Below are 27825 nucleotides of genomic sequence, written 5' to 3'. Positions count from 1 at the left end.
TATATCATAGCTGAAAACTTCTCTAAATTAAGGCAGGAAAACATCTCACAAGTTGAAGAAGCACAGAGAACTCCATTAAAGAGAAACCCAAAGAAATCTACACTAAGACACATCATAATTAAAATACCAAAGCTAAGTGATAAAGAGAAAATATTAAAAGCTGCTAGAGATAAAAAGGCTATCACCTACACAGGAGCCCCCATAAGGATGACTTCCAACTTCTCAACAGAAACACTTGAGGCCAGAAGGGAATGGCAAGAAATATTCAAAGTAATACTGAACAAGAGCCTACAACCCAGACTACTTTATCCAGCAAGACTATCATTTAAAATTGAAGGAGAAATAAAAAGCTTTCCAGACAAAAAAAAACCCTCAAGAAATTCACTACAACCAAACCAAGGCTGCAAGAAATGCTAAAGTGCCTGTTGTAAACAGATCAAAGGGGAACAAAGAATATAGCAAAGGAGGAATACAGTCTTAAAGAATAAAATGGCAATAAACAACTACATACCAATAATAACCTTAAATGTAAATGGATTAAATGATCCGATCAAAAGACATAGGGTAGCTGCGTGGATAAGAAAACAGAACCCATACATATGCTGCTTACAACAGACACACCTCAGAACAAAATATGCACATAGACTGAAGATAAAAGGATGTAAAAATATTGCACGCAAATGGAAATGAAAAAAAAAAAAGCTGGGGTAACAATACTTATGTCAGACAAAATGGACTTTAAAACAAAGGCTATAGTAAGAGATAAAGAAGGTCACTACATAATGATAAAGGGCGCAATCCAACAGGAAGATATAACCGTTATAAATATCTACACGCCTTATATAGGAGCACTTAAATATATAAAGCAGACTTTGATGGATTTAAAGGGCAAGATCAACAGCAATATTATAATAGTAGGGGATTTCAAAACAAATGCATTAACAATGAGATCAAAGAAGAAATAAAAAAATTCTTAGAAACAAATGATAATGAGAATACATCAACTCAAAATTTATGGGACACAGCAAAAGCAGTCCTGAGAGGGAAATTCATAGCATTATACCTTAAGAAGCTAGAAAAAGCTCAAATAAACAACGTGACCCTGCATCTAAAAGAAGTAGAAAGAGAACAGCAAGTAAAGCCCAGAGGTAGTAGAAGGAAGGAAATAATAAAGATCAGAGTGGAAATAAATGACATAGAAGCTAAAGAAACAATACAGAGGATCAATGAAAGCAGGAGCTGGTTCTTTGAAAAGGTAAACAAAATCGATGAACCTTTAACCAGACTTACCAAGAAAAAAAGGGAGAGGACTCAAATAAATAAAATTAGAAATGAGAGTGGAAAAATAACAAGAGAAATACAAAATATTGTAAGAAAATACTATGAAGAACTGTATGCCAAAAAAATTAGACAACCTAGATGAAATGGACAAATTCCTTGAAGCATATAATCTTTTAAAAATTAATCTAGAAGAATCAGAAAACAGACCAACTACAACGAATGAGATCGAAACAGTTATCAAAAAACTCCCAAAAAACAAAAGTCGTAGGCCTGATGGCTTCATGAGTGAATTCTACCAAATATTCAAAGAAGAACTAACTCCTATCCTTCTCAAGCTATTTCAAAAAATTCAAGAGGAAGGAAGACTTCCAAGCTTCTTTTATGAGGCAAGTATAATTCTGATTCCAAAACCAGGCAAAGACAACACAAAGAAAGAAAATTATAGGCCAATATCCCTGATGAATTTAGATGCTAAAATCCTCAACAAAATAGTAGCAAACCAGATCCAGCAATATATGAAAAAAATCATACACCATGATCAAGTGGGATTTATTCTTGGGAGGCAAGGCTGGTACAATATTTGCAAATCAATCAGTGTGATTCATCACATAAACAAAAGGAAGGAGAAAAACCACATGATGATATCAATAGATGCAGAAAAAGCATTTGATAAACCAGTACCCATTCATGATCAAAACTCTCAGCAAAGTGGGATTACAGGGAACATACCTCAACATGATAATGGCCATCTATGACAAACACACAGACAACACCGTAATCAATGGGCAAAAATTAAAAGCAATCCCCTTAAGATCAGGAACAAGGCAGGGGTGCCCCCTTTCACCACTCTTATTTAACATAGTCCTGGAAGTCCTAGCCACAGCAATCAGACAAGAAGAAGAAATAAAAGGCATTCAAGTAGGAAAAGAAGTAAAAGTATCATTATTTGCAGATGATATGATATTGTATATAGAAAACCCTAAAGTCTCAGTCAAACAACTACTATACCTGATAAATGAATTCAGCAAGGTGGCAGGATATAAAATTAATACTCAGAAATCAGAGGCATTTTTATACACTAACAATGAACTGTCAGAAAGAGAAATTAAGGAAGCAATCCTCTTCACCATTGCAATAAAAAAGATAAAGTACCTAGGAATAAATTTAACCAGGGAGATTAAAGACTTATACTTGGAAAATTATAAAACGTTGATAAAAGAAATCAAGGAAGATACAAACAAGTGAAAGCATATACCGTTCTCATGGTTAGGAAGAATAAACATCATTAAAATGTGTATATTACCCAAAGCAATTTATAAATTCAATGCAATACCAATTAAAATACCAATGACATACTTCAAAGATATAGAACACATATTCCAAAAATTTATATGGAACCAAAAAAGAACACGAATAGCCTCAGCAATCTTGAAAAGGAAGAATAAAGTGGGAGATATCACACTTCCAGATATCAAGTTATACTACAAGGCCATTGTACTCAAAACAGCCTGGTACTGGCATGAGAACAGGCATATAGATCAATGGAACAGAACAGAGAACCCAGAAGTAAACCCACAGCTTTATGGACAATTGATATTTGACAAAGGAGGTAAGAGCATAAAATGGAGTCAAGACAGCCTCTTCAACAAATGATGTTGGGAAAATTGGATAGCTATCTTCAAAAAATGAAACTAGACCATCAACTTACACCATTCACAAAAATAAACTTCAAATGGTTAAAAGACTTAAATGTAAGCCGTGAAATCATAAGCATCTTAGAAGAAAATATAGGCGTAAACTCTCTGACATCTCACGCAGCAATATATTTGCTGATTTATCTCCACGGGCAAGTGAAATAAAAGACAGGATAAACAAATGGGACTATATCGAACTAAAGAGCTTTTGCGCAGCTAATGACAATAAGAACAGAATAAAAAGACAAACTACACAATGGGATAACATATTTGACAATGCGTCTGATAAGGGGTAATAACCAAAATTTATAAAGAACTTGTAAAACTTATTACCAGGAAGACAAACAATCCAATCAAAAAATGGGCAAAAGTAATAAATAGATACGTCTCCAAAGAGGACATACAGATGGCCAATAGGCATATGAAAAAATGCTCAATATCACTAATCATTAGAGAAATGCAAATTAAAACCACAATGAGATATCACCTCACACCAGTCAGAATGGTGCTCATTAACAAAACAACACAGAATAAGTGCTGGCGAGGATGTGGAGAAAAGGGAACCCTCCTGCACTGCTGGTGGGAATGCAGACTGGTGCAGCCACTGTGGAAAACAATATGGAGATTCCTCAAAAAATTAAAAATCGAACTGCCTTTTGACCCAGCTATCCCACTTTTAGGAATATACCCCAAGAACACCATAGCACTGCTTCCAAAGAAGAAATGCACCCCCATGTTTAAGACAGCATTTTTCACAGTAGAAAAGATCTGGAAACAGCCCAAGTGTCCATCAGTGACCGAGTGGATTAAAAGCTTTAGGACATATGTATGTGTGTGTGTGTGTGTGTGTGTGTGTGTGTGTGTATACACACACACACACACACACACACACACACACTATGGAATACTACCCAGCCATAAGAAATGATGATGTCGGATCATTTACAACAACATGGATGGACCTTGATAACATTATACTGAGCGTAATAAGTAAATCAGAAAAAAACTAAGAACTATATGATTCCATACATAGGTGGGACATAAAAATGAGACTCAGAGACATGGAGAAGAGTGTGGGGGTTACGGGGTGGGGGAGAGGAGAGAGGGGATTGGGGGAGGAGGACTGGGGCACAAAGAAAACCAGTTAGAAGGTGACGGAACACAATTGGACTTTGAGTGATGGGAATGCATCATAATCAAATTTCAAAATAACCTAGAGATGTTTTCTTTGAACATATGTACCCTGATTTATCAATGTCACCCCATTAAAATTAATAAAAAAAAGAGTAAGTGTATTGTTGGCTTTTATTGTTCACTAATTCATTCACTCAGAAAAAGCTTATGTATATATTAATCACTAAAAAGAATAATTACTGAGTTTCTACATGAAGCCACACCTGTGAACCTATCAATTCACAATTGCTTTTAATTTTTCCCCATAGATAGGCTAAGATGTACTTCTGTCATAAAGAATGTCTGACCTTGTAAGTGAACCCATGGCTGTACTGGACAGAGGAGCCATCACCACTGTGCCTATGGTGAGGAATCAGCACTCTGTTCAGCCTTGAAGGAGACACAAAGAAGTAGAAGGCCCAGACCTTACTTATGTGAGGGGCTTACAATTAATTGCATGTTTATTGGTTAAGCTTTTCTAATTGGTTGGATATACACATAAACCAGAAAATACATGGGGTTGTGTAATTTTTTTTTTTTTACTATTCAATGAAAAGAGGGGAGACAGAGAGATTCCCTCATGCGCCCTAACTGAGATCCACCCAGCAAGCCCACTAGGGGGCGATGCTTTGCCCATCTGGAGCATTGCTTGGCAGCTGAGCTCTTCTCAGTGCCTGAGGCAGAGAGGCCCTGGAGGCTTCCTCAATGACCAAAACAACTAGCTACAATTGAACCATGGCTGCAGGAGGGGAAGAGAGAGAGAAGTAAGGGGGCGTGGAGAAGCAGATAGTCACTTCTCCTGTGTGCCCTGACTGGTAATTGAACTCACGCATGAGGGAATCTCTCTGTCTCCTCTCTTTTCACTGAATAGTAAAAAAAACTTACACAACCCCATGTATTTTCTGGTTTATGTGTATATCCAACCAATTAGAAAAGCTTAACCAATAAACATGCAATTAATTGTAAGCCCCTCACATAAGTAAGGTCTGGGCCTTCTACTTCACAACATCCACATGCCAGGCTGACGCTCTACCACTGAGTAACCAGCCAGGGTTGGGATTGTGTATTTTAATGTTGACTTAATGTCTGGTACTTAGTAGGTGTTCAATAATATTAGTTGAATGTACTAATGAATGCTTAGTGCTTTGTAACTTCACCAGAGGAAGAGTTTCCTGTAGGCTGCCATGAGGTAAAGGACAGTTTGAAGGACCAGAGTGCGATGTGCTTAGTGACAAACCTACAAACAGGCTCATTCCTCTGTGCTGAGAAAGCTTAAGCTTTAATTTTTAAATTACATTTTTCATTAGAATAAATGGATAAAAGATTATACACATAAAAATATGATTTGAAAAATCTCTTTTAAATTATAATTTTAAAAATTTGCTTGTAAAACTAATTCACTGATGAGTCATAATGTTATAATTCTTAAATGAGATTTACTTTGCTTTTTAACAAATCTTGCCTGTCAGTTTGCAGATAGCCTGGTGTCTGCCTGTGAGAGATGGTGCTTTTTCTAGTGTATTTCTCATTTATATTAAAGTAATACATAGTGTTAAAAATCAAATGAAACAAGTTGTAATAAAAAGCAACAGCCCTTTTTCAACATCTAGCCATTTCTGATTCCTCCTCTCCAGAAAATACTACTTTCTACTCTTTAGATATATCTTCCAGTATTTACAATTCTTGCAAATAATGTGCATGTTCTGCTCTTTCTTGAGATTTTGGATTTGCCTATCTACTGACTTCCTGTTATGAAAGATACAGTGTTATCTTTCTTATCTTTCTTTATACATTAACACTTTCGCTTCCTCCTTGCTCCCACTATAGTTTTTAGTTTTTGTTGAATACATACTCAGTATTTTTTTTTCACTTATAAGCGATTGTAATCATTTCTTTTTTCCTTTTGTTTTTAAATCAAGTGAGAGGCAGGGACGCAGAGAGACAGACTCCCACATGCACTACAACTGGAATCCACCTGGCAACCCCTGTCTGGGGCTGATGCTCTGCCCATCTGTGGCAGCTGCTCCATTGCTCAGCAACTGTGCTATTTTAGCACCTGAGACAAGGCCATGGAGCCATCCTCAGCACCCTGGGTCAACTTACTCATTCAAGCCATGGCTGCAGGGGTGACAAGAGAAAGAGAAAGGACAGGGGTGGGGTAGAGAAGCAGATGGTCACTTCTCCTGTGTGCCCAACTGGGAATTGAACCCTGGACCTCCACATGCTGGGCCAATGCTCTACCACTGAGTCAACCATCCATGGCCTGTATTCATTTCTAATGGCATAGTATACCATCATTACATTGCATTTCTTGTTATTTCTGCTTTTGAATTTGCTCACTTGTCTAATAGCTATGTAAAACACCTCTCAGTTCAGTTTTCCATACAAGAAACCTGTGAAACAATCTCTGAGCTCCACCCCAGCCTCCTTTGGGGGACTTCACTTGTTCCGTGTTTACTTCCTCATTTTGAAGGAAGCCTATCCTTCAGTCAACCCCAAAAATGGTGCATGTGAAGGACACTTTTGAGACTTTGGCTACGTCAAAGCATTTTAATTCACTTTGCACTTGATGGGTAGTTTGTAATGGGTAGCCTGTGATAATATAAGTGTTTCTTCTGGAATTCTAAGGGAAGGGTCCGCTGTCTTTTAGCTTCCTCTGCTGCTATTGAAAAGTCAGACGTCTTTCTGATTCCCCATACTTTGTATATGACCTGGCTTTTTCCTGCAGGAAGCGTCTGGAAAGGTTAGGAAGGAATTAAAGTGTCATTACCCACAGAACTCTGGAACAATCTGGGTGAGCTCAAATCCTGGCTTTGCCATGCTGGTTGTGCTTAACCGTTGTGATCCAGTTTTCTCATTATAATTGGCAGTTCCTATTACAGGATTGTTGGGGAATGAAATTAATCAAGATAATAAATGTAGAGGATTTGGCACCCTCCTTGCCCGGTAGAATGCGCTCAGTAAGTGCATTCTCCTCCTCTTCCCCAGGGTTCAGAAATTCAGTCATTTTGTGCTTCCCTTTGTGCCCCATTGCACCCGTTGTGCGAGTTGGCTTGTAGCCCATTATAATCTGGATGTATATGTCTTGTAGTTATGAAATTTTTGGTCAATAGTTGATAATGCTTTTTGCATGATCTAGTTTACAGAATTTCTATAGTGATGAAATCAAGCTGGATAATATATACAGAAATCTTTTGAAATGTAAGTCTGATTTTTAGAACATAAAGGCTGTGCTGAAGTCTTTGAGAGGTCTTGTTTGTGTGTGTGTGTGTGTGTGTGTGTGTGTGTGTGATGAGGAGATGGCAGGGTTCTGGGGAGACGAACGTATTTCTTACCCCCCTTTTCCCCCCATAAAGTGTTGTTAGCTTCAGGGGGCAATTAGAGCTCTAGAAAACCCTCTAAAGTCTCTTTAATTGAAAGTGACTAAAATAGTTTGAAGCATGATCTGAACCAGTACTAGTGAGCTATGTACTGGGGGTCTCATTTGCTCTGGTGCTTCTGTAAGAACGTATGTTCTGAATGCCAAAGAAGAGCTGAGAGCTGATGTGTCAGAAAACAGCCTGTCAGTTGGAAGTCTGCCTTTTAATTTTCCATCTGCTATTATTTTCAAGAACATTTTCTTCTTCTTCTTTCTTTCCCTTTCTGCCTGACTCTGCTCCTCCTGCACTTTACCCTCTGGCTGGTCTAGTCACCGTGTGGCCCACTAGGAAGCTTATCTTTCTGTGTGAGTCCCCAAAGGCTGGAGGGACTGCTGGGATTGGTAGTGACAACAGGTTCACACTGCACCAGGGGGAAAAAAAAGGTGGAATCCAGTTACCTGTGCTTGAGGGGGAGCAAGATGGACAGGGACAGCAGAAGCACCTGTCAGCATTAAATGGGGCGGGGGCGATAAGGCTCAAGACAGAGCTCAGGAGTGTGGTGCCTACCTCAGACTCTAGCCCTCCAGCCAGTCATGGGGTATTATATTAACTCACGTGCAGACTTGGGCTCTCTTTGCTGCCTATAAACCCAAAACAGTATGGAAATAAAAGAAATTGTCAGTTGTTGGAGAAGTGTAAAATACCCTAAAAATCAGGACGTCTCGCAATGCAGCTGGTGATATAGGCAGGTGCCATAGCAGCAGCTAGGGCTGTGTGCACCTGTGTGTCCGAGAAGGGCTGGGGAAGCCTTTGGGAGCAATGATGTCCATTCTAGGCCCACTGTGATGAGTCCTGACTTAGTCTCCCTGATGCACATCTTTTGAGATCTTATCTAAAGTAGCCTAATCCTCATAGGTCAAGTCAAGCTTTATGATAGGATAAAAAATGGAGATGCCTGATAGAAAAATCAAAATGGTGTTTTAAAATAATCTTGTGGCTTAAATAATGCACAGATTACATCTTCCTTGGGAGAAGAGCTCTGAAGTGGTGAATTTGACATTCATCAAGCATCTGCTGCATAGGAAATGCTGTGCTCGGTGTGAGGGGTGCCAGAACCGCAGCACGGACCTGGCTCTTGGCAGTATGGCTGTCCTGTCAAGAAGGTTCTCCCTTCATGTGCCTGTAGGGAGAACTTTGGAAAGTTTCTCCTAACCTTCTTCATGTGAAAGTTATAAAATGATTTTACTACTGTTTTCAATTTTACACACTATGATTTGGAATCAGTTGAGGAACTCCATCAGGAGGAAAAAGCACATTATTGCACTGATTCTCCCAAAAGCGTCTCCATCCCTCCGAGAGACATCAGGGGTGCTCTTGTAATCCCACTGAATTCATGAAAAACTCAGTGGGATTGTTCTTGGAAAAACGAGCTTTTAAACATTTCTTTTTAATTTTTATTTTATAATTTATTGTGTTGCTATGGTTTCAAGTGTCCTACTCAATATCACTCCCGGCCCCATGCAAAGTTTCTTTCCACCCTCATTTCACCCCCTTTGGCTCCTCCCCCTACCTTCATCACCCCCTTTTCTCTGGGAATTATTACCCTGTTGTCTGTATCTATGTGTTATGTATATATAATTTAGCTAATCCCTTCACCTTCTTTGATCCCATCTCTTCTTCTCCCTTTCCTCTGACAGCTGTCCCTCTGTTTTCTGCGACCCTACCTCTGTTTCTATTTTGTTCCTCAGTTTATTGTGTGCATTGAATTACACATTGTTGTGTATATTTATCAAAGCCTTTTTGTATACTTGTTCACTGATGGACACTTGGGCTATTTCCAGATTATGGCTATAGTCAATGAACCTGGGGTGCAAATCTTCTTTTGAATTAGTATTTTGGGATTCTTAGGATATATTGCTAGAATTGGGATAACTGGGTCATAAGGCAATTCTATTTTTAATATTTTGAGGAAACATCATACTGTTGTTTTCCACAGTGGCTGCACGAATCTGCATTCCCACCAGCAGCAGTGCAGGAGGGTGCCCTTTTCTCCACACTCTTGTCAACACTTGTTTGTTGATTTGTTAATGAAACCCATTCTGGCAGGTGTGAGGTAATATTTCATTGTGGTTTTAATTTGCATTTCTCTAGTGATTAGTGACATTGAGCATTTTTCCATATGCTTATTGGCTCTTTCTATGTCTTCTTTGGAGAAGTATCTATTAAGGTCATTAACCCATTTTTAATTGTATTGTTTACCTTATTGGTGTTGAGTTTTAGAAGTTCTTTATAAATATTGGTTATTAACACCTTATCAGAGGTATTGGCAAGTATCTTCTACCACTGAGTAGGTTGTCTTTTTATTTTGTTAATGGTGTCTTTTGCTGTGCAAAAGTTTTAATTTGATATAGTCATATTTATTTCATTTGAGAAGATACTGGCAAAAATGTTGTTTGAAGAGATGTCTAAGAGTCTACTGCCTCTGTTTTCTTCTAGGATTTTTATGGTTTTGCAGCTTACATCTAAGTCTTTTATCCATTCTGAGTTTATTTTTGTGAATGGTGTATGTTGGTTGTCTAGTTTCTTTTTTGTGTGTATGCCTGTCCAATTTTTCTCCAATACCATTTATTGAAGAGACTGTCTTTATTCCATTGTATATTGTTGCCTCCCTTGTCAAATATTAATTGACCATAAAGGCATGGGTTTGTTTCTGGGTTCTCTATTCTGTTCCATTGATGTGTATGCCTGTTCTTATGCCAGTACCAGGCTGTTTTGAGTATAATGACCTTGTAATATAACTTGATATCAGGAAGTATGATACCTCCCAGTTTGTTCTTCATTTTCAAGATTGCTGAGGCTATTTAGGTTCTTTGGTTCTAGATAAGTTTTTTAAATATTCTCGATCTGTGAAGTATGCCATTAGTATTTTAATAGGAATTGCATTGAATCTGTAGGTTGCTTTGAGTAATATGGATATTTCAATGATGTTAGTTCTTCCTATCAGTGAACATGGTATATGCTTCCACTTGTTTGTATCTTCCTCAATTTCTTTTTTAAATGTCTTCTAATCTTCCAAATAGAAGTCTCTTACCTCCTTGGTTAAATTTGCTCCTAGGTACTTTATTTGTTTTTATCACAATAGTGATGGGATTGTTCCCTTAATTTTTCATTCTGACAGTTTATTCTTGCTCTGTAAAAATGCCACTGATTTCTGAATGTTAATTTTATGTCCTGCAACTTTGCCAAATTTATCAGGTCCAGTAGTTTTTTGGCTGAGACTTTAGGGTTTTCTATATACAGTATCATGTCATCAGCAAATAGTGACAGTTTTACTTCTTTTTAAATTTGGATGCCTTTTATTTCTTCTTCTTGTCTTATTTCTGTAGCTACAACTTCCAGTTCTATGTTGAATTAGAGAGATGAAAGGGACAGTGATGTCACCTGCATATACTGAGTGGCTCCTAAGGAAAGGATTCAATGCTAACTGCCAAATGTGATGGAGAAAGACCACCCTGGTTCCTGGCTGGAGTGGAGAGATGGACAGTCAGAACACAGATAATTGTGTATGTACAGTGTTTGAAGGTCAGTGCAGGAAAAGTATAGGGCAGGAGTAAGTATAAACAGGTCTACACTTGGATTTGGTGGAGGGAAAGGGCTTTTTTGAGGAGGTGCCATTTACTTTGAGACCTGAAGGTAAAGAAGGAGTTAGCCCTCAAAATGGGGAGAGTGGATCCCAGATGTAAGGAAGCCATATGCACCCTCTGCATTGGGTAGTGGGTACAGAAAGGTCATGAGAACCCTGGGTTCACCTAAACAAGATTATAGAACTTTGAGTGACAGGACAACGTGATGTGCTTTACATTTAAGGATGATTACTTACCCTCAACTCAGGCTACTGGTTTGGGAAGTAGAATCTATTTCTAGAGGATAAACAGTGACATGTGCCCGTGTCGGTACTAGGGACTTTACACTCAGTAAGGAAAAGGACAGTGAGAAGTGCTCACAGGAAGAAGCAACTGCCCATGAATGGAGCTTCTCCCAGAAGGAGGAATGGAATCCATTCCTCAGAGTCTCTCAGTCTCAGACGCCTTGGGACAGGTCCAGTGTAACTGCACTGCATCCACATGGAAACATTTGTGATATGTTTAGCCCTATAAGAAAGGGAGCCTTGTATCCTTGTTGCTTAAATCGTAATTCAAGATTCAAATTCAAGAAATCACCTTCCTAAAGATAAAAACGTCCTGAGGATTTGGGGTTAACTTTTCATTATTGAGAAGGACTTAGTTTGGTAACATAAACTTCTAAAGAAAACCCAACCTTGAAAAGCCTTTGAGATTTAAAGTATTTAATCGTAATAAGTCATATTTAAATTTGTAAATGGCATAGTTAGTCTGTATTTTTTCTCAGGGGCCTAATATTCTAGGAAAAGGAATTATAATAATGCTGAAGTGATGACATTTTATGTTCTCTTTGCATATTTGGGACATTACAGAAAGGCAATTATAAAATATCTCAAAGATTTTCTTTAACTTTGTATGAATATTATTTTTTCCTTTTCCCTTTTGAAAGAGACAGAGAGACAGAGAGAGGGACAGACAGGGACAGACAGGCTGGAAGGGAGAGAGATGAGAAGCACCAGCTCCCTGTTGTGGCACCCTAGTTTCTCATTGTTTGCTCTCCCATATGCACACCAACCGCAGACCGAGTAACCCCTTGCTCAAGCCAGCAACCTTAGGTCCAAGCTGGTGAGCCTTGCTCAAACCAGATGAGCCTGTACTCAAGCCACCAGCCCCAGGGCCTTGAACCTGGGTCCCTTTCGTCCCAGTCTAATGCTCCATCCACTGTGCCACCACCTGGTCAGGAAACTCTGGTGACTTAAGAAACACATTTATCATGTTATCACATTTGTATGGTTTGCTTTTTATTAGCTTTTAAGGGTTATTCCATAAAAAAAGATTAGTTGAAATCTTTTGGATTTCAGGATTCTGTACTCACACATTATTCATCTTTTCCATTTGTTTCCTCTCAACTCCCAAATAAGAACATTCAGTACAAGTTCGATTTATCTGTTAAATGTTTTCTACAATCTGGACATTGTTACATTTCATTGGAATAAAATACTGAACTGTTAAAAAGATTATAGAGATATATAAGAATTAATATGACAATTAATTTTCTTTCAGTATACAAATGAGTAGAACCTGCAGCCAAAAGTTTAGAGTTGGTGATCTCTGTGATTTGCTCTCTCTGTTCACTCCTAGATATTTATTTTAACTCCCTTTCCACATCTTTCTCTGCCCCGCTTTGGGTGGTTGTTGTGCTGAACACCAGGGAGCCCAGGCCTTGGAGTGGGTCTTTACTTAATGTTTTCCCTTAATACACAGTGTGCACCTTGTGCTTGCTGGTGTGTGCGCTCTCCTCACAGCTAGACGTTCAGAACCAGAGAGAGGCATGTGGGTGCTTCTACATCACATGTACACATCCACGGCTGTCATCTGCATTGTCCTGTGGCACTACAGTAGTGAACCAGCGCTGAATTATGCATGCAGCCCTGCTCCCAGCTCAGCCACCTTTGTGACTTTGACCAAGGGAGCTAGAAAAGAAATAGTAAAGGTTTTAGTAACTTATGAATAGATCAGTTTCTAATTTTCTATAAATTCTTTTACTCCTTCAGAAGTCCAGCATAGACCTCCTTCATAGCTATCATCTTGATTATTAAGACTTCCTAGAGCCTAAATATCTTAACCACACGCCTTAAAGTTGTGTCTGTAGTCTAGCTTTACACACACACACACACACACACACCACTTAAAGTCTCACTGAACAAGTACTTTCAAATATTTAGAAAGACATGGATGGTGAGTTCAGAGTTTATTAGTGATTTCTATGTTATCTGAAATTCATTGCTGTATGTGTTCCTGGGATGGGTGAACTGAAATTCTATGGCTGATTTATATCTGTTATCATTATCCACAGTAAATCCTTGTAGACTCAAGTAGGAGCTGTGTCCCTGCAGTTGAATCAGCCTTATACCCATTCACTGGAAAATGTCTTCTCGAATTAAATGTAATGAGTGTTGGAAAGTCTATTGCACACCCTACCTCCATGGTACCCAGGGTCGCTATGGTTATGAGCCACTCCAATGTTTCTTTTTAATTCAAGTGTTTTTCTATCAGCACCACAGGGTGAGGTTGGCATATATTTCTCCTTCAATTTTAAATGATAGCTTTGCTGAATAAACTAGTCTTGGTTGTAAGTTCTTGTTCTGCATTACTTTGAATATTTCTTGCCATTCCCTTCTGGCCTCAAGTGTTTCTGTTGAGTAACAGAGGATCAATGAAACCAGGAGCTGGTTCTTTGAAAAGGTAAACAAGACTGATGAACCTTTAACTAGACTCACCAAGAAAAAGAGAGAGAAGACTCAAATAAATAAAATTAGAAATGAGAGTGGTGAAATAACAACTGACACAACAGAAATACAAAATATTGTAAGAAAATACTATGAAGAACTGTATGCCAAAAAACTAGACAACCTAGATGAAATGGACAAATTCCTTGAAACATATCATCATTTAAAAAATCAATCTAGAAGAATCAGAAAACCTAAACAGACAGATTACAAAAAAATGAGATCAAAACAACTATCAAAAAACTTCCAACAAACAAAACTCCTGGACCTCATGGCTCACAAGTGAACTCTACCAGATATTGAAAGAAGAACTAACTCCTATCCTTCTCAAGCTATTTCAAAAAATTCAAGAAGAAGGAAGACTTCCAAGCTCCTTTTATGAGGCGAGCATAATTCTGATTCCAAAACCAGGCAAAGACAACACAAAGAAAGAAAATTATAGGCCAATATCCCTGAAGAATTTAGATGCTAAAATCCTCAAAAAAATAGTAGCAAACTGGATCCAGCAGTATATGAAAAAAATCATACACCATGATCAAATGAGATTCATTCTGAGGAGGCAAGGCTGGTACAATATTTGCAAATCAATCAATGTGATTCATCACATAAACAAAAGGAAGGAGAAAAACCATGATAATTTCAATAGATGCAGAAAAAGCACTTGATAAAATCCAGCACCCATTCATGATCAAAACTCTCAGCAAAGTGGGAATACAGGGAACATACCTCAACATGAAAATGGCCATCTATGACAAACCCAGAGCCAGCATCATACTCAATGGGCAAAAATTAAAAGCAATCCTCTTAAGATCAGGAACAAGGGAAGGGTGCACCCTTTTACCACTCTTATTCAACATAGTCCTGGAAGTACTAGCCACAGCAGTCAGACAAGAAAAAGAAATAAAAGGCATCCAAATTGTAAAAGAAGTAAGACTATCATTATTTGCAGATGATAGATATTGTATATAGAAAACCCTAAAGTCTCAGTCAAACAACTACTGTACCTGATAAATGAATTCAGTAAGGTGGCAGGATATAAAATTAATACTAAAAAATCAGAGGCATTTTTATACACCAACAGTGAACTGTCAGAGAAATTAAAGATACAATCCCCTTCACTATTGCAACCCAAAAAATAAAGTATGTAGGAGTAAATTTAACCAAGGAGATTAAAGACTTGTACTCGGAAAATTATAAAACATTGATAAAAGAAATCAAGGAAGACACAAACAAGTGGAAGCATATACCATGCTCATGGTTAGGAAGAATAAACATCATTAAAATGTCTATATTACCCAAAGCAATTTATAAACTTAATGCAATACCAATTAAAATACCAATGACATACTTCAAAGATATAGAACACATATTCCAAAAATTTATTTGGAACCAAAAGAGAACACGAATAGCTTCAGCAATCTTGAAAAGGAAAAATAAAGCAGGAGGTATCACACTTCCCGATATCAAGTTATACTACAGCAGCCTGGTACTGGCATAAGAACAGGCATATAGATCAATAGAACAGAACAGATAACCCAGAAATAAACCCACAGCTTTATGGAAAACTGATATTTTACAAAGGAGGTAGGAGCATACAGTGGAGTAAAGACAGCCTCTTTAATAAATGGTGTTAGGAAAATTGGACATCTACCTGGAAAACAATGAAACTAGACCACCAACTTACACCATTTACACAAATAAACTCAAAATGGATAAAAGACTTAAATGTAAGCCGTGAATCCATAAGCATCTTAGAAGAAAACATAGGCAGTAAGCTCTCCGAAATCTCTCACAGCAATATATTTGCCAATTTGTCTCCATGGGCAAGTGAAATAAAAGACTGGATAAAAAAATGGGACTATGTCAAACTAAAAAGCTTTTGCGCAGCTAATGACAATAAGAACAGAATAAAAAGACAAACAACACAATGGGAGAACATATTCAACAATACATCTGATAAGGGGTTAATAACCAAAATTTATAAAGAACTTGTAAAGGCCCTGGCCGATTGGCTCAGTGGTAGAGCGTAGGCCTGGCGTGCAGAAGTCCCGGGTTCGATTCCCGGCCAGGGCACACAGGAGAAGCGCCCATCTGCTACTCCACCCTCCCCCTTTCCTTTCTCTCTGTCTCTCTCTTCCCCTCCCGCAGCCGAGGCTCCATTGGAGCAAAGATGGCCCGGGCGCTGGGGATGGCTCCTTGGCCTCTGCCCCAGGCGCTAGAGTGGCTCTGGTCACAACACAGCGGCACCCCGGAGGAGCAGAGCATTGCCCCCTGGTGGGCAGAGCGTCGCCCCCTGGTGGGCGTGCCGGGTGGATCCTGGTCGGGCGCATGCGGGAGTCTGTCTGACTGTCTCTCCTCGTTTCCAGCTTCAGAAAAATACAAAAAAAAAAAAAAAAAAAGAACTTGTAAAACTGAATACCAGGAAGACAAACAATCCAATATAAAATGGGCAAAAGAAATGAATAGACACTTCTCCAAAGAAGACATACAGTTGGACAATAGGCATATGAAAAAATGTTCAACATTACTAATCATTAGAGAAATGCAAATTAAAACCACAATTAGATATCACCTCACACTAGTCAGAATGGCGCTCATCAACAAAATAACACAGAATAAGTGCTGACGAGGATGTGGAGAAAAGGGAACCCTCCTGCACTGTCTGTGGGAATGCAGACTGGTGCAGCCACTGTGGAAAACAGTATGGAGATTCCTCAAAAAAGTAAAAATCGAACTGCCTTTTGACTTAGCTATCCCACTTTTAGGAATATACCCCAAGAACACCATAGCACTGTCCCAAAAGGAGAAATGCACCCCCATGTTTATGGCAGCATTGTTCACAATAGCGGAGATCTGGAAACTGCCCAAGTGTCCATCAGTGGAAGAGTGTATTATAAAGCTTTGGTACATATACAGTGTGTCTGTAACGTCATGGTGCACTTTTGACTGGTCACAGGAAAGCAACAAAAGACGATAGAAATGTGAAATCTGCACCAAATAAAAGGAAAACCCTCCCAGTTTCTGTAGGATGAAGTGGCAGTATGTGCACATGTGCAGATGATGACGTAACACCATGTATAAAGCGGAGCAGCCCACGGCCATGCCAGTTGAGATGTGGACGGTACAGAGGAAAGTTCAGTGTGTTCTGTGGCTCGCTAAATTCGAATCTATGACCAAAGTGCAACGTGAATATCGGCGCAGTTATAACGAAGTACCATGATATTAATCACTTAAAACAGAATCACAAACGTGATTCACTCTTTTACACCAGACATCCTTACCCGTGTGTGGCAAGAACTTCACTATTGTTTGGATGTGTGTAGGGCAACAAATGGAGCCCACATCGAACTGCACTGAATAGGTATGAAACTGGGAGAGTTTTCCTTTTATTTGGTGCAGATTTCACATTTCTGTCGTCTTTTGTTGCTTCTCTGTGACCGGTCAAAGTGCACCATGACTTAACAGACACACTGTATGCTATGGAATACTGCTCAGCCATAAGAAATGATGACATCGGATCATTTATAATAACATAGATGGACCTTTATAACATTATACTGAGTGAAATAAGTAAATCAGAAAAAACTAAGAGCTATATGATTCCATACATAGATGGGACATAAAAATGACACTCAGAGACATAGACAAGAATGTGATGGTAGTGGGGGGTGCGGAAAGAGAGGGAGGAGGTTAGGGGAGGGGCTTGGCACAAAGAAAACCAGATAGAAGGTGACAGAAGACAGTTTGACTTTGGGTGAGGGGTATGCAACATAATCAAATGTCAAAATAATCTGGAGATGTTTTCTCTGAACATATGTACCCCGATTTATCTATGTCACCCCATTAAAATTAATTTTAAAAATGCAAAAAATAAAATAAAAGTGACTGACCTGTATTTTTATTTTCCCTGTCTCTCTTTTTATTTTTTTTTAAGGGGCAAATATTTTCTTCTGCATCCAGGGCCTTAACTGACATTAATTGTCTCTGATTCAGAGCTCAGTCCTGAGTGCACAGGCTCGGTCTCCATGGTGCTTCTTTGTCGGGAAGTCACAGGAGAATGTAATACATTCATAGTGTTGGGGTTGGGAGTCAGCTTTCTCTCATTTACATATGGTGCCCAGAAAATTGATTTGGATTTAAAGACTAAAATGACAAAGAGAAGACTCCAGAAACTAGTTCCAGCCTCACAAGTGACCCCAGGCTTCAGAGAAGATGGGTTCATGGATTTTTCCCCCAATACTTCATCCTTCACTTTCATCACTCACTTTGAGATGCTCTGATATAATGAGGATGTCATCACACTGTTCCCAATAACAATTATATATGAAAAAATCAGCTGACTTGATGGACTGAGGTACTGGTCCATATCTCTCTATGTTAATGTTTAGGAACTGCATAGAAGCAAAGCTAAGAATTGCTTTCTGGAAGGAACATTGGTATAGCATGTTTAGCATCAGGAGTTCTGAACCAGCAGCTTTTGAATTAAAGAGGAGATGTTACTTATTATCACATGTACTTAAAGACAAATGATTTGATCAGTGGCTGTTCTAAATGGTTTTTGTGTTTCTTTCAGATGTGGCCCATTTAATGTGGTTTGAAAGACTCTATTTTTGGCTTCAGTGTTTTGAAAAATATATCTTATACCCAGCGATAATTCTGAATGCCCTCACTATAGATGCATTTTTAATAAGCAACTCCCGAAGACTCAGGACCCAGTAAGTAGCCAATGGTTTATTCTCCTAATGACGTGGCTCACAACAATTTCAAAACACCGTGAATTTTCTCTAACGTGGCCGCAGCAGAAGTCAACTTCCATGGTGGTCTTTTCTCATACTTGGTAGAACAGACAGTTATTTGTATGGTGACTGGGGTGCAAGTGCAGTTAAAGATGCTTGAAGTGATGGTGTGAATAAATGTCACCATGATTTGAAAACCATCCTGCAGACTTAGTCAGGGAACCCCAATAAAATGTCAAAGCCCAGTGTTAGCCCGGGGTACCTGAGGTTCCTGTCTCGTGTCATTTCATTCAGCAAATCTTCACTCATCTGCTCTCTGCATGTATCAGAAGCATCACAATTAGAAAGCAGAGCACAGAACTTCATGTCATAAGGAGACCTGTGCTTTTGCAAAGCATTACAATGTACAGTTGAGTTATTTGTTTCATATATTTAAATTAACTGTAATTTACAAATGAAAATCTGGATAATTTGTGGGTTTGTCTTTCTGACAAAAGGTTCAAGTTTCTGGTCAAATAAGTTGTTAGAGTAGGAGATTGTGAAAGAGATTCTTCTCTAGATTTGCTGATTAGTCACGTTGCTTAAACAATACGTGCCCAAGTCAACCCTGATATATAATCCCAAGCTGACATATTCAAACCTGCTCTTCCTTTCACGATGAGGTGAGGACAGATACATGAATGTTTGCCAGAGATTGAGCATGCTAAACTCAGAGGCATTTAAATATTGTGCTTTGAGCAAATTCATGGGTACACAAGGCAGACACTAAAGAAATGACCCTTTAACCTTCCTGACCCTCCCTTCCTTCTAGTCCAGACCTTGTTCAGTGAGGCCAGAGCAGTGTGGTACTTAAAACTCTAGACTTTGGGTCCAGGGATGAAAATTTGTCTCACTGGATAAAGGAGGCAGACAATGGAACTGTAGACCTCTTCTATAGTTTGAATGGAGCCCAATCCAAGGGCCACTAACATCAAGAACTTGAAATCCTTCTGCTTGTGGAAGATGTTTCCAGTGTGGTACAACCCTGGCTGACCCCAGGATGAGGGCTCTCAGTCAGAACCAAAGTAGCAAAGAAGGTGCCAGTTCTGCCTGGGTATCGAGCTAAAGGATTTCAAGTTCTCCCTCTCCAGCATCAAGGCTTAGACTGTGAGCTAAACCTACACGTTGAGACCAAGCAATTGTGGCTGTTGGCAGAGGATGGAGGCTAAGGTTGAGAATCAGACAGATCCAAATAAACAGTTCAGAGAGAGTCCAGTTCAAAGTAATCTTACTGTCTAATCCCTGTAATTTTTTCCCAGACACTAAAGACAGAAAGTATCACCTTACCTATGTGCTTCCCAGTATTCTCAACTTCAAATGACACCTACAGAATTATTTTTCTCAAGGGTCCAAAGCTGACAATTCCTTTATATTATTGAGGCATCCATCTGAAGACTTAAAAACTAAGTCTCCCAACATTTCCAGCACCCTTCTAGACCAGCTAGTCGCAAACAGGACAATGGGAGGCCATATAGCTGTCTCACCTGGAGACCTGTTTTGAACTATGGTAAGCCTCCTCATTGAGAACTATACCAGATAGTCAGATAGTGAATTCTTTAATACGGGCACTTTCTTATTCAACTTTCCATACCAACCCCCTAGTAAGTGGTGATAGATAAGTAGATGGATGCCTCACTGAGTGAACTGTGATACCTTATTAGGTATTTATGTTTCCCATATTGACCTAAATGGATGCTTTGCAGCTGTCCCAGGCCATTGTTCCCTTACTGTTACATAAGCCTTTATAAAACCTTCAGCTAAGCCTACGACAGTCAGGAACTGAAACCATCGCCATTACAGTACTATAAAGGCAATAAAATCAGTCCTTCAGGTCTACTGTAGTCTTAACCAGCTATTGTAATTAAACATAACATGAATGCTGTCTATTGTAACCATAGGCACAGAAAACAAAGTTCAGAGTTAACCTTCATCTAGATTTGGCCTGAATAGCCAGAGATCACCCATCTCCCCTGAAAACCAAATATCCCTAGTCTTGAGACACTTGTCCCTGGAGTTCCTGCAAAGCCCCTGGCTATCCCATAGGGATTTTTGTACCCTGGGTGGTTGTCAAGGACAACTGGACCCGAAGTCAGGCTTTTGTACTGTATTTTCATTGCAAGGATAGTTGCCCACTGGGAAAGGAAGGTGGGTTATGGAGCAATGGTCAAGCCTTACCCCAGGAACACTAAGTGCTTTATGTGAAGTTACATAAAAGCATTCCCATTCCCCCCAAACCTACATGTAATCCAAGGCTAGTGTTTCTCAGAAGGGCCTCAGGCAAACTGAGGATATTGGGGGAAGAGTGGGAACAATCTCAGCCCTAGGTCTGAGGATCTACAAAGTGTTAGCTCACAGCAAATGTAATTGCCAACATTAGGTCTCTTTGAAGAAAACATGACAGTTTTGTACCTAAAAGGTGCAAATACTTTGAAAGCACTTTTTAAATGCCCTCATCCTGGGATATAAGGTCCAGAGCCCAGGATCCCTCTAGGCTCAGGGAAATTAAAGCATGGCCCTAGTTTTGTATATTTAGCCAGAAAAAAAAAAAATTCCCTCCTTCAAGTTCCACCACTGTCAGCACAGCATTCCCACCTGCCTTTCTTTACAGTTTCCAAATTGCATGTTATAATTGAGGGAAGGGGTTTGGCTTAAATGTGCAAAGCCTCCTGCAGAAAGGCAGAGCCCTCAAGCAGGGACATGCTCATTAGGCTGTCCTGAGATGTTGCCATTGACCATCTGGTCTCACAGGACGTAGGTTGTTTGCTGCTGACCTCATGACCTGGTGGACTTCACACAGAACATATGCTTGCTCCTCCCTACACCTGTACTAATCAGACTTCCTGAACAGGAGTGTTCAGGGTTCAGTCCTCAAAGCCAAGTCCTGGTCTTAGCCGATTGCTTTGGTCAGCTCTGTAACTGAAAAGGTCTATACCAGGGAGGGAAACAATGATAGGATTTTCAGCAGCAAGAAAGGGAGACCAGGAAGCTTATGCTTACTGGGATGACAATTATGCTGAAAAACACTGGAGGTTAGTATGTAAGAGTAAAAATGGCTTTATTAAGGCCCTGGCCGGTTGGCTCAGCGGTAGAGCGTCGGCCTGGCGTGCGGAGGACCCGGATTCGATTCCCGGCCAGGGCACATAGGAGAAGCGCCCATTTGCTTCTCCACCCCCCCCCCTTCCTCTCTGTCTTTTTCTTCCCCTCCCGCAGCCAAGGCTCCATTGGAACAAAGATGGCCCGGGCGCTGAGGATGGCTCCTTGGCCTCTGCCCCAGGCGCTAGAGTGGCTCCGGTCTCGGCAGAGTGATGCTCCGGAGGGGCAGAGCATCGCCCCCTGGTGGGCAGAGCGTTGCCCCTGGTGGGCGTGCTGGGTGGATCCCAGTCGGGCGCATGCGGGAGTCTGTCTGACTGTCTCTCCTCGTTTCCAGCTTCAGAAAAATACAAAAAAAAATGGCTTTATTAAGAAAATGGGCTTTCTCCCCCACTTTTCAGAATTTAATATTGACTATTATTAGTATACAGCACTGCTTCGGTGAAATTCTTTGATAATGAGAAGGCACGTACTGGGCAGTGTGCTCTGGTCGCTCACTTGTCTTTCAGTTTTCTGTGGAATCGACCACTGTCATTGGTCTTCAGATAAGTTCCAGGGGGCTCTGTGTCCTTTAGAAGAACAGGGAACAATCAGAAGCAAGTGGTGGAAGGGAACCTCCTGTAACTGCAGAGTGTGTGCCCAAAGGGCCCTGGGGGCTCAGTTTTATTCCGGCTTCACCCCATGAACACACAGACAAGTGACCAGCTCTGAGACTCAGCTTATGGCTCTGGCAAGTGAGAATACTTCATAGGTCCCTCCAATTTGGCATTTGGTATTTACTAAGTGCGGAATTTGCAGTAAATGCTCAAGAAATGTTAGTTATTGTCACTTGCCTCTTGGCCTGTGCTTTGTCATTGATGACTTGTCTTTCCTTCCTTCCCTACAGCTGGGACGTTTTTCTGATGATCGTAGCAGGCATGAAGCTACTGCGAACCTCCTTCTGCAACCCAGTTCGCCAGTTCGTTCTCCTGGGCTTCACCGTCATCTTCTTCCACGTTGACTACAAAGATCTTTCCGAGAGTTTCCTACTGGATTTCTTCGTGATGTCCATTTTGTTTAGCAAGGCAAGTTAAAGAGCTCTTTTCTTCATTTTAAAGGTGTGTTTCTTATTTAATGGTATAAGAGTTTTAAACTTTAAAAAAAAAATTTTCCTATTGATTTGAGAGCGAAAGGGAAGGGAGAGAGAGAGAGAGAGAGAGAGAGAGAGAGAGAGAGAGAGAAAGGCATCAACTCATTGTTCCACCTAGTTGTTCTGTCTAGTTGTGCACTCATTGGTTGCTTCTTATATGTGCCCTGACTGGGGATCGAACCTGTGACCTTGGTGGGCTAAGTTTACACTATCCACTGAGCGGCCTGTCCAGGACAAGAGTTTCAAACTTTTAAAAAGATATATATAGCATTAAATTAAATTGAATTCCATATGCATGTTACACACCTGCTGCTGTTTCAAAAACATTCCCATGGAATATAAATATGCCATGTTATTTGCCAAAAATCACTAATTAATATAAATTAGCTGTTCATGTTGCTTGGAATTTTAGGCTGTGTCTCTGCTGACAATCTCTTCACAGAGCCTTTCTAGATCTCAAATACTCTGAATTAAAGATTAGCAACCAGACATTAAAATTTAATTTTTTTTCTTTATTTGTGTGTTTATTTATCACTCAGCAAGCATTCGACCTTTTGAGGTTTTTAGCAGACATGGACAGGAACTGGGCAAACTCCCAGTGCGTCAGCTGACTGACACCCACTCCTTTCATCCCAGCTTCTTCACATGCTGGCTTTTCTGCCCCGCCATGGACTCAACCAACCCGACTTCCCCTTTCAGTTCATACGTTTTTGTATTTTAAGAGGTTTTCTTTATCCCGCTGAACTTCATTTTTTTTAATCTCTTTAAAAATCAGTTCTGTAATTTTTCTCTTTATTGCTTATCCTTTTCTTCTACTGGCTTTTCCTCTGCTTGTTTTGGGGAACAGAAATTGAAAACTCTCATATTATTGGGAAAAGCAACCGGTACATCACTGACAGCACCCCATCATTGCAATGATGCAATAACTCCGATTAGACACAGGTTTTTTCAGCTGTCTGAATCTCTCCTTGTGTCACTTGTCATTTGTTCCTTACCCTTCTTTCTGTGGCCTGCCTCTCTGTCCACAGCTGATTCTGGAACACTAGCCATGCCCACAAACCTGTGTTCTCTGTCTGAGTGCTTTTTGGTCTTGTTAGACTCATCTCATTTTCTGATAGTTCAGGTTACACACAGGCTTACATCCTTGATGATGTGTAATTTCCCGTTATCTCACGTAATCAATGTGAAATTATCTTATGATCTTTAAAGTACTTACAAGGTTATTATAGACAACTTTACTGTTCACAGTGGTAAGAGCTTATTATCAGATGCAGAGTGTTGGGATGGGTTGAATTTCTGACTCGGCCATTACGTATATTTTGACATGGTAATATTGATATTCTTTTCTGGACCTGTTTCTTTAACCCCTTGAGTAGTGAGGTTTTTTTCAAAAAATGAAATTAGTTCCATTACAGTTTTATTAACTTAAAATCATGTTTGTTTGATAACCAATTTATGGAAACAAGAACTTACATTTGCCTTTTTTTAATGTTGCCTTATACATTCTTAAAATAAAAATTTTTGTATGATCGTACTCTGGATGGTCAGGAGGCATGAGAACATACGTGAACTTTCGTATTACTCAAAGGGTTAAAATAGAAAATAATGATGCCAGTCTCACCAGGAATGTTTCATGGATTGATTAATATAACTATTAAAGAAGTCTTTAAGTAGACCGTGCTTTACAAATATAGGGCAGATTCTTTTAAAGCCATTGTATGTAAAGAAAGAAGTCATATACTGTTAGTATATGAAGGCTAGTTTCCACCCTGATCGGTCTAATTAAGTCTGACCCTGTACAGTAAGAAGTCCCAGGGACCAGCAGTGCAGCAGGAGCAGGGAGGGGCTTGCTGGAAAAGTCTTAAGAGTGTGGCTTCTAAATGAACCCACTCCTGCTGCAGGAACAGTGGTGTGCGTTCGCAGGAGCACAGGGCCTGTCCCCACTGAGCTGCCTGGTGGTTAGCTGAGAAAGACCACCACTGAAAACACGTGGCCAACTACACATCTGGAAAAAGGCTTGCTGGGAAAACAAAGATGTTATGGTAGCTTTTGTTCCTTCTCATTCACAAGGACACAGTGTGTCCTGTGCATAATGAGCGGTGTGGGACCTATCGGGAGAGAGTCTCAAATTAAATCCATGGAAATGTCTTTGTTGCTGGCATTGGACTTCCAACCACCATAATCGTTTTGAAGCACCAATGAAAAGACTAGAGATTTCAGACAGAACCATAGTAGCAATGTTCTTATTTCTTCTGATTGAAGGAACATTAGCACATATAATTTGAATAGTCTTCTTTTTGGCTTGAGATAATAGCTGTGTTTAAAAGCAAAAAAAAAAAAAAAAAGCAAGTAAGACAAAAGCTAGAAAAATCAGCATACTGAATAGTGAGTCATCCTGATGCACCCTCGCTCCTAATGCCTGTTCCCTCTGGTTCCTGACACGGCAGGGGTACATTTTCTGGAATGAGAAACAAGATCTGATTTCTTGACAAAAAATATATATGGTTAAATAAAGAGACAGCATTGGAGATCTTCTGGAAAGAAAGCTGGTGGGACTGACTCAGTTACAGACGTGCCGGCAGTGAGGATGCCCACAGTCAGTGCTTCCTGCAAAGACCCTGCCTGCAAATGCCAGTGGACACTTTCTCTTCATTCTCCTCATCTTAGTAAATCTTATAATAAACTGTATTTATGTATTTCCTAGAGACCTTCTAGAAATCTCCGATGTTGGTCTTGCAACCAGATCTGCTCTTTAAGGTCATTCATTGTACAATATGAATTGTTATTTGTTCAGTAGAGAGTTCAGTCTTACTTACAGCAGGTTCTCTTATCTGACCATTGCAGGCATCCCTGAGGCTTGCCCCAGCCTTGCTGCTGTTCTGCAAAATAGCGTCATTGTTAGTTAGCCTGGCAGCCCTCCTCACAGAAGGCTGAAGATGAATGAAAGTCCTTAGCAGGGTGTCCAGTTTCCTTGAAAGAAAGGAGCTGCATGAATACAGGACTTGTTATTATAAGTCAGTTGCTCCTCATCCTTCAGGCTTTGTGGATAGAAAGGGGGGGGACGACAGTGGGAGAGCCATGATCTACAGAAGATCAGAGTTCCAGAAGGCAGTGAACAGAGTAGGTGGCCTCCAGGGGGCACTGCCTGTGTGTTCCCCTCTGCCTCCCTGAATCTCCTAGTGCCCCCTAAGGTCTGGTAGGGAAATGTTGGCTGGTCTCTTCAGTCTACCAGACCCAGTGAAAATGGAAGTAATGAGTTCCAGGACCAGAGCCTAAGGGGAATGATTTCATGTTGCCCATGTGTCAACATAGAAGGTGGGACATTCCTGGTGGATAATCCAAGGCTCGTGGGGGCACAGCCCATCCTGAAGTGTGACCCCAACCACACACCCCAGCTTCTTTGAGAAATCAGGCTATTCTCCATATCCCTCATTCTTTCTATCATTCTCCTTACTGTCTTATGTCCTGTTAGGCATTCTTCTCTTTCAAGAACTAATTACTATAATTAATTTGTGACATTTCTTGTATGCCTTAGTCTTTGGGGGATAGTAAGACATGCTCCAAGTGAAGACATCTAGTAGCAAGGAATATTTGACTGTGACAGGAACAAAAGTGATGAAGGGTCTTTCATGCTCTTCCACTGGTTCTAAAGAAGTTCTTAAAAACCATCTTGTCTGGCCTGACCATCCATCAAGGATGACAGCATTAAGGAACAGGCAGGGGGGGGGAGATCCAGCTAAAGGGACTGAGAAGTGGCCTGTGAAACAAGACAGAGCATACTGTAACAGTCAGCAAGGACATGGTTCCAAGAGGAAGTGGTCAACACTGCCAGAGGCTTCACGGAGACCAAAACCAAAAAACCAGAAGTGAGCACTTGATTTAGCAATGGGAAAGTCATGGGGGAGATTGCTAGTGCCGTAGGGCTGGTGCTGTTCCAGTCAGTCCTTGGGGCCAGGGATGCTGTGCTAGTCCTGCTTTGTGCCCTGTGCCTGCTGCAGGGCGCCTGGTGCAGCGAGCTCTCAGCACCTGCTTGGGGTGACTGAGTCTCTTCACTGACCACAGGCCGGTGTATTTAATGTGGCTGTTTGAGGGAGCTTTGTAATATGCTGTTCAGTGGAGCCATCTTTAAGAGAAAACTCCGCAGTGACAACCACTTTAAGGCTGTTAATCTTTTATTGACTTAGAGGAGGTGAATGGCTTTAGCTATGACATTCTCATTATGTATAAAAGATTTAATCCACTGTCCTTGCCAGGAATAAACATGCTAAATATGTGTGATATGAAGAATCAGCTTAAAGTGTTTACTAAGTGCCCCCATCTCTAGATTTAGATGCAGGCCATGATACTTAACACGAGAAGGGAGTTCTTAAATGTTGCCAGCCAGGACATCGTGGACAACAAATGTTATTCTCTCTCCTTGGCATGGCTTCTCTCCGCCTCCTCTGAGACTGTGGAAGTAATATTGGCACCCTCCTGTCTCAGGGGGCCACTATGTGGGCTTACTCTCACTATCCTGAAATAAGAGGGGGCAGTAGCAGCCCCATACCATCTTTCTAGCAGAAGAACGTTGAACGCTGCTCCACTTTCCATTTCAGTTTGTTTTTGGCTTGCTTTCCCTGACTGAGGTGAATAATGGACTTGTCAGATTTACTGATCTTTTCTCACAATTCTGGAATCCTCACAATGTCCTGTCAACTAGAGAAGACTAGGTCCTATAATAACATCAATTCAGTAGGTAAAAAATAACTTACCAGCCTTAAGTGTTTATTGGGTTGTGGAGCTCACCAAGAAGTTTTAAAGCAAATATAAATGTCAGTTAATCTGAAACTTATTAGATGGGTTGTTTTAAAGTGTCTCCTGTGTGAGATAAGCAGGGAGAGTTACAGTGCTTTGTTATTGAGTTGTCAATGTTTGG

General features: G+C 40.2%; 1 protein-coding gene across 1 annotated transcript in view; it reads left to right on the top strand.

The window, feature by feature from the left end:
- LOC136319464 (pecanex-like protein 2) overlaps positions 1-27825 on the top strand; it is a 286591-nt gene that overhangs the window by 165605 nt on the left and 93161 nt on the right. Inside the window, exons 21-22 of the mRNA XM_066252718.1 lie at positions 18490-18631; positions 22668-22845. Of these exons, the coding sequence (XP_066108815.1) occupies positions 18490-18631; positions 22668-22845 (320 nt within the window). The remainder of the gene's footprint in view (positions 1-18489; positions 18632-22667; positions 22846-27825) is intronic.

This window comes from Saccopteryx bilineata, chromosome 1 (genome assembly GCF_036850765.1).
Source record: "Saccopteryx bilineata isolate mSacBil1 chromosome 1, mSacBil1_pri_phased_curated, whole genome shotgun sequence".
Taxonomy (NCBI): domain Eukaryota; kingdom Metazoa; phylum Chordata; class Mammalia; order Chiroptera; family Emballonuridae; genus Saccopteryx; species Saccopteryx bilineata.
Note: the sequence above shows the minus strand (reverse complement) of the source record. Positions and strands in the feature narration are given on the sequence as shown.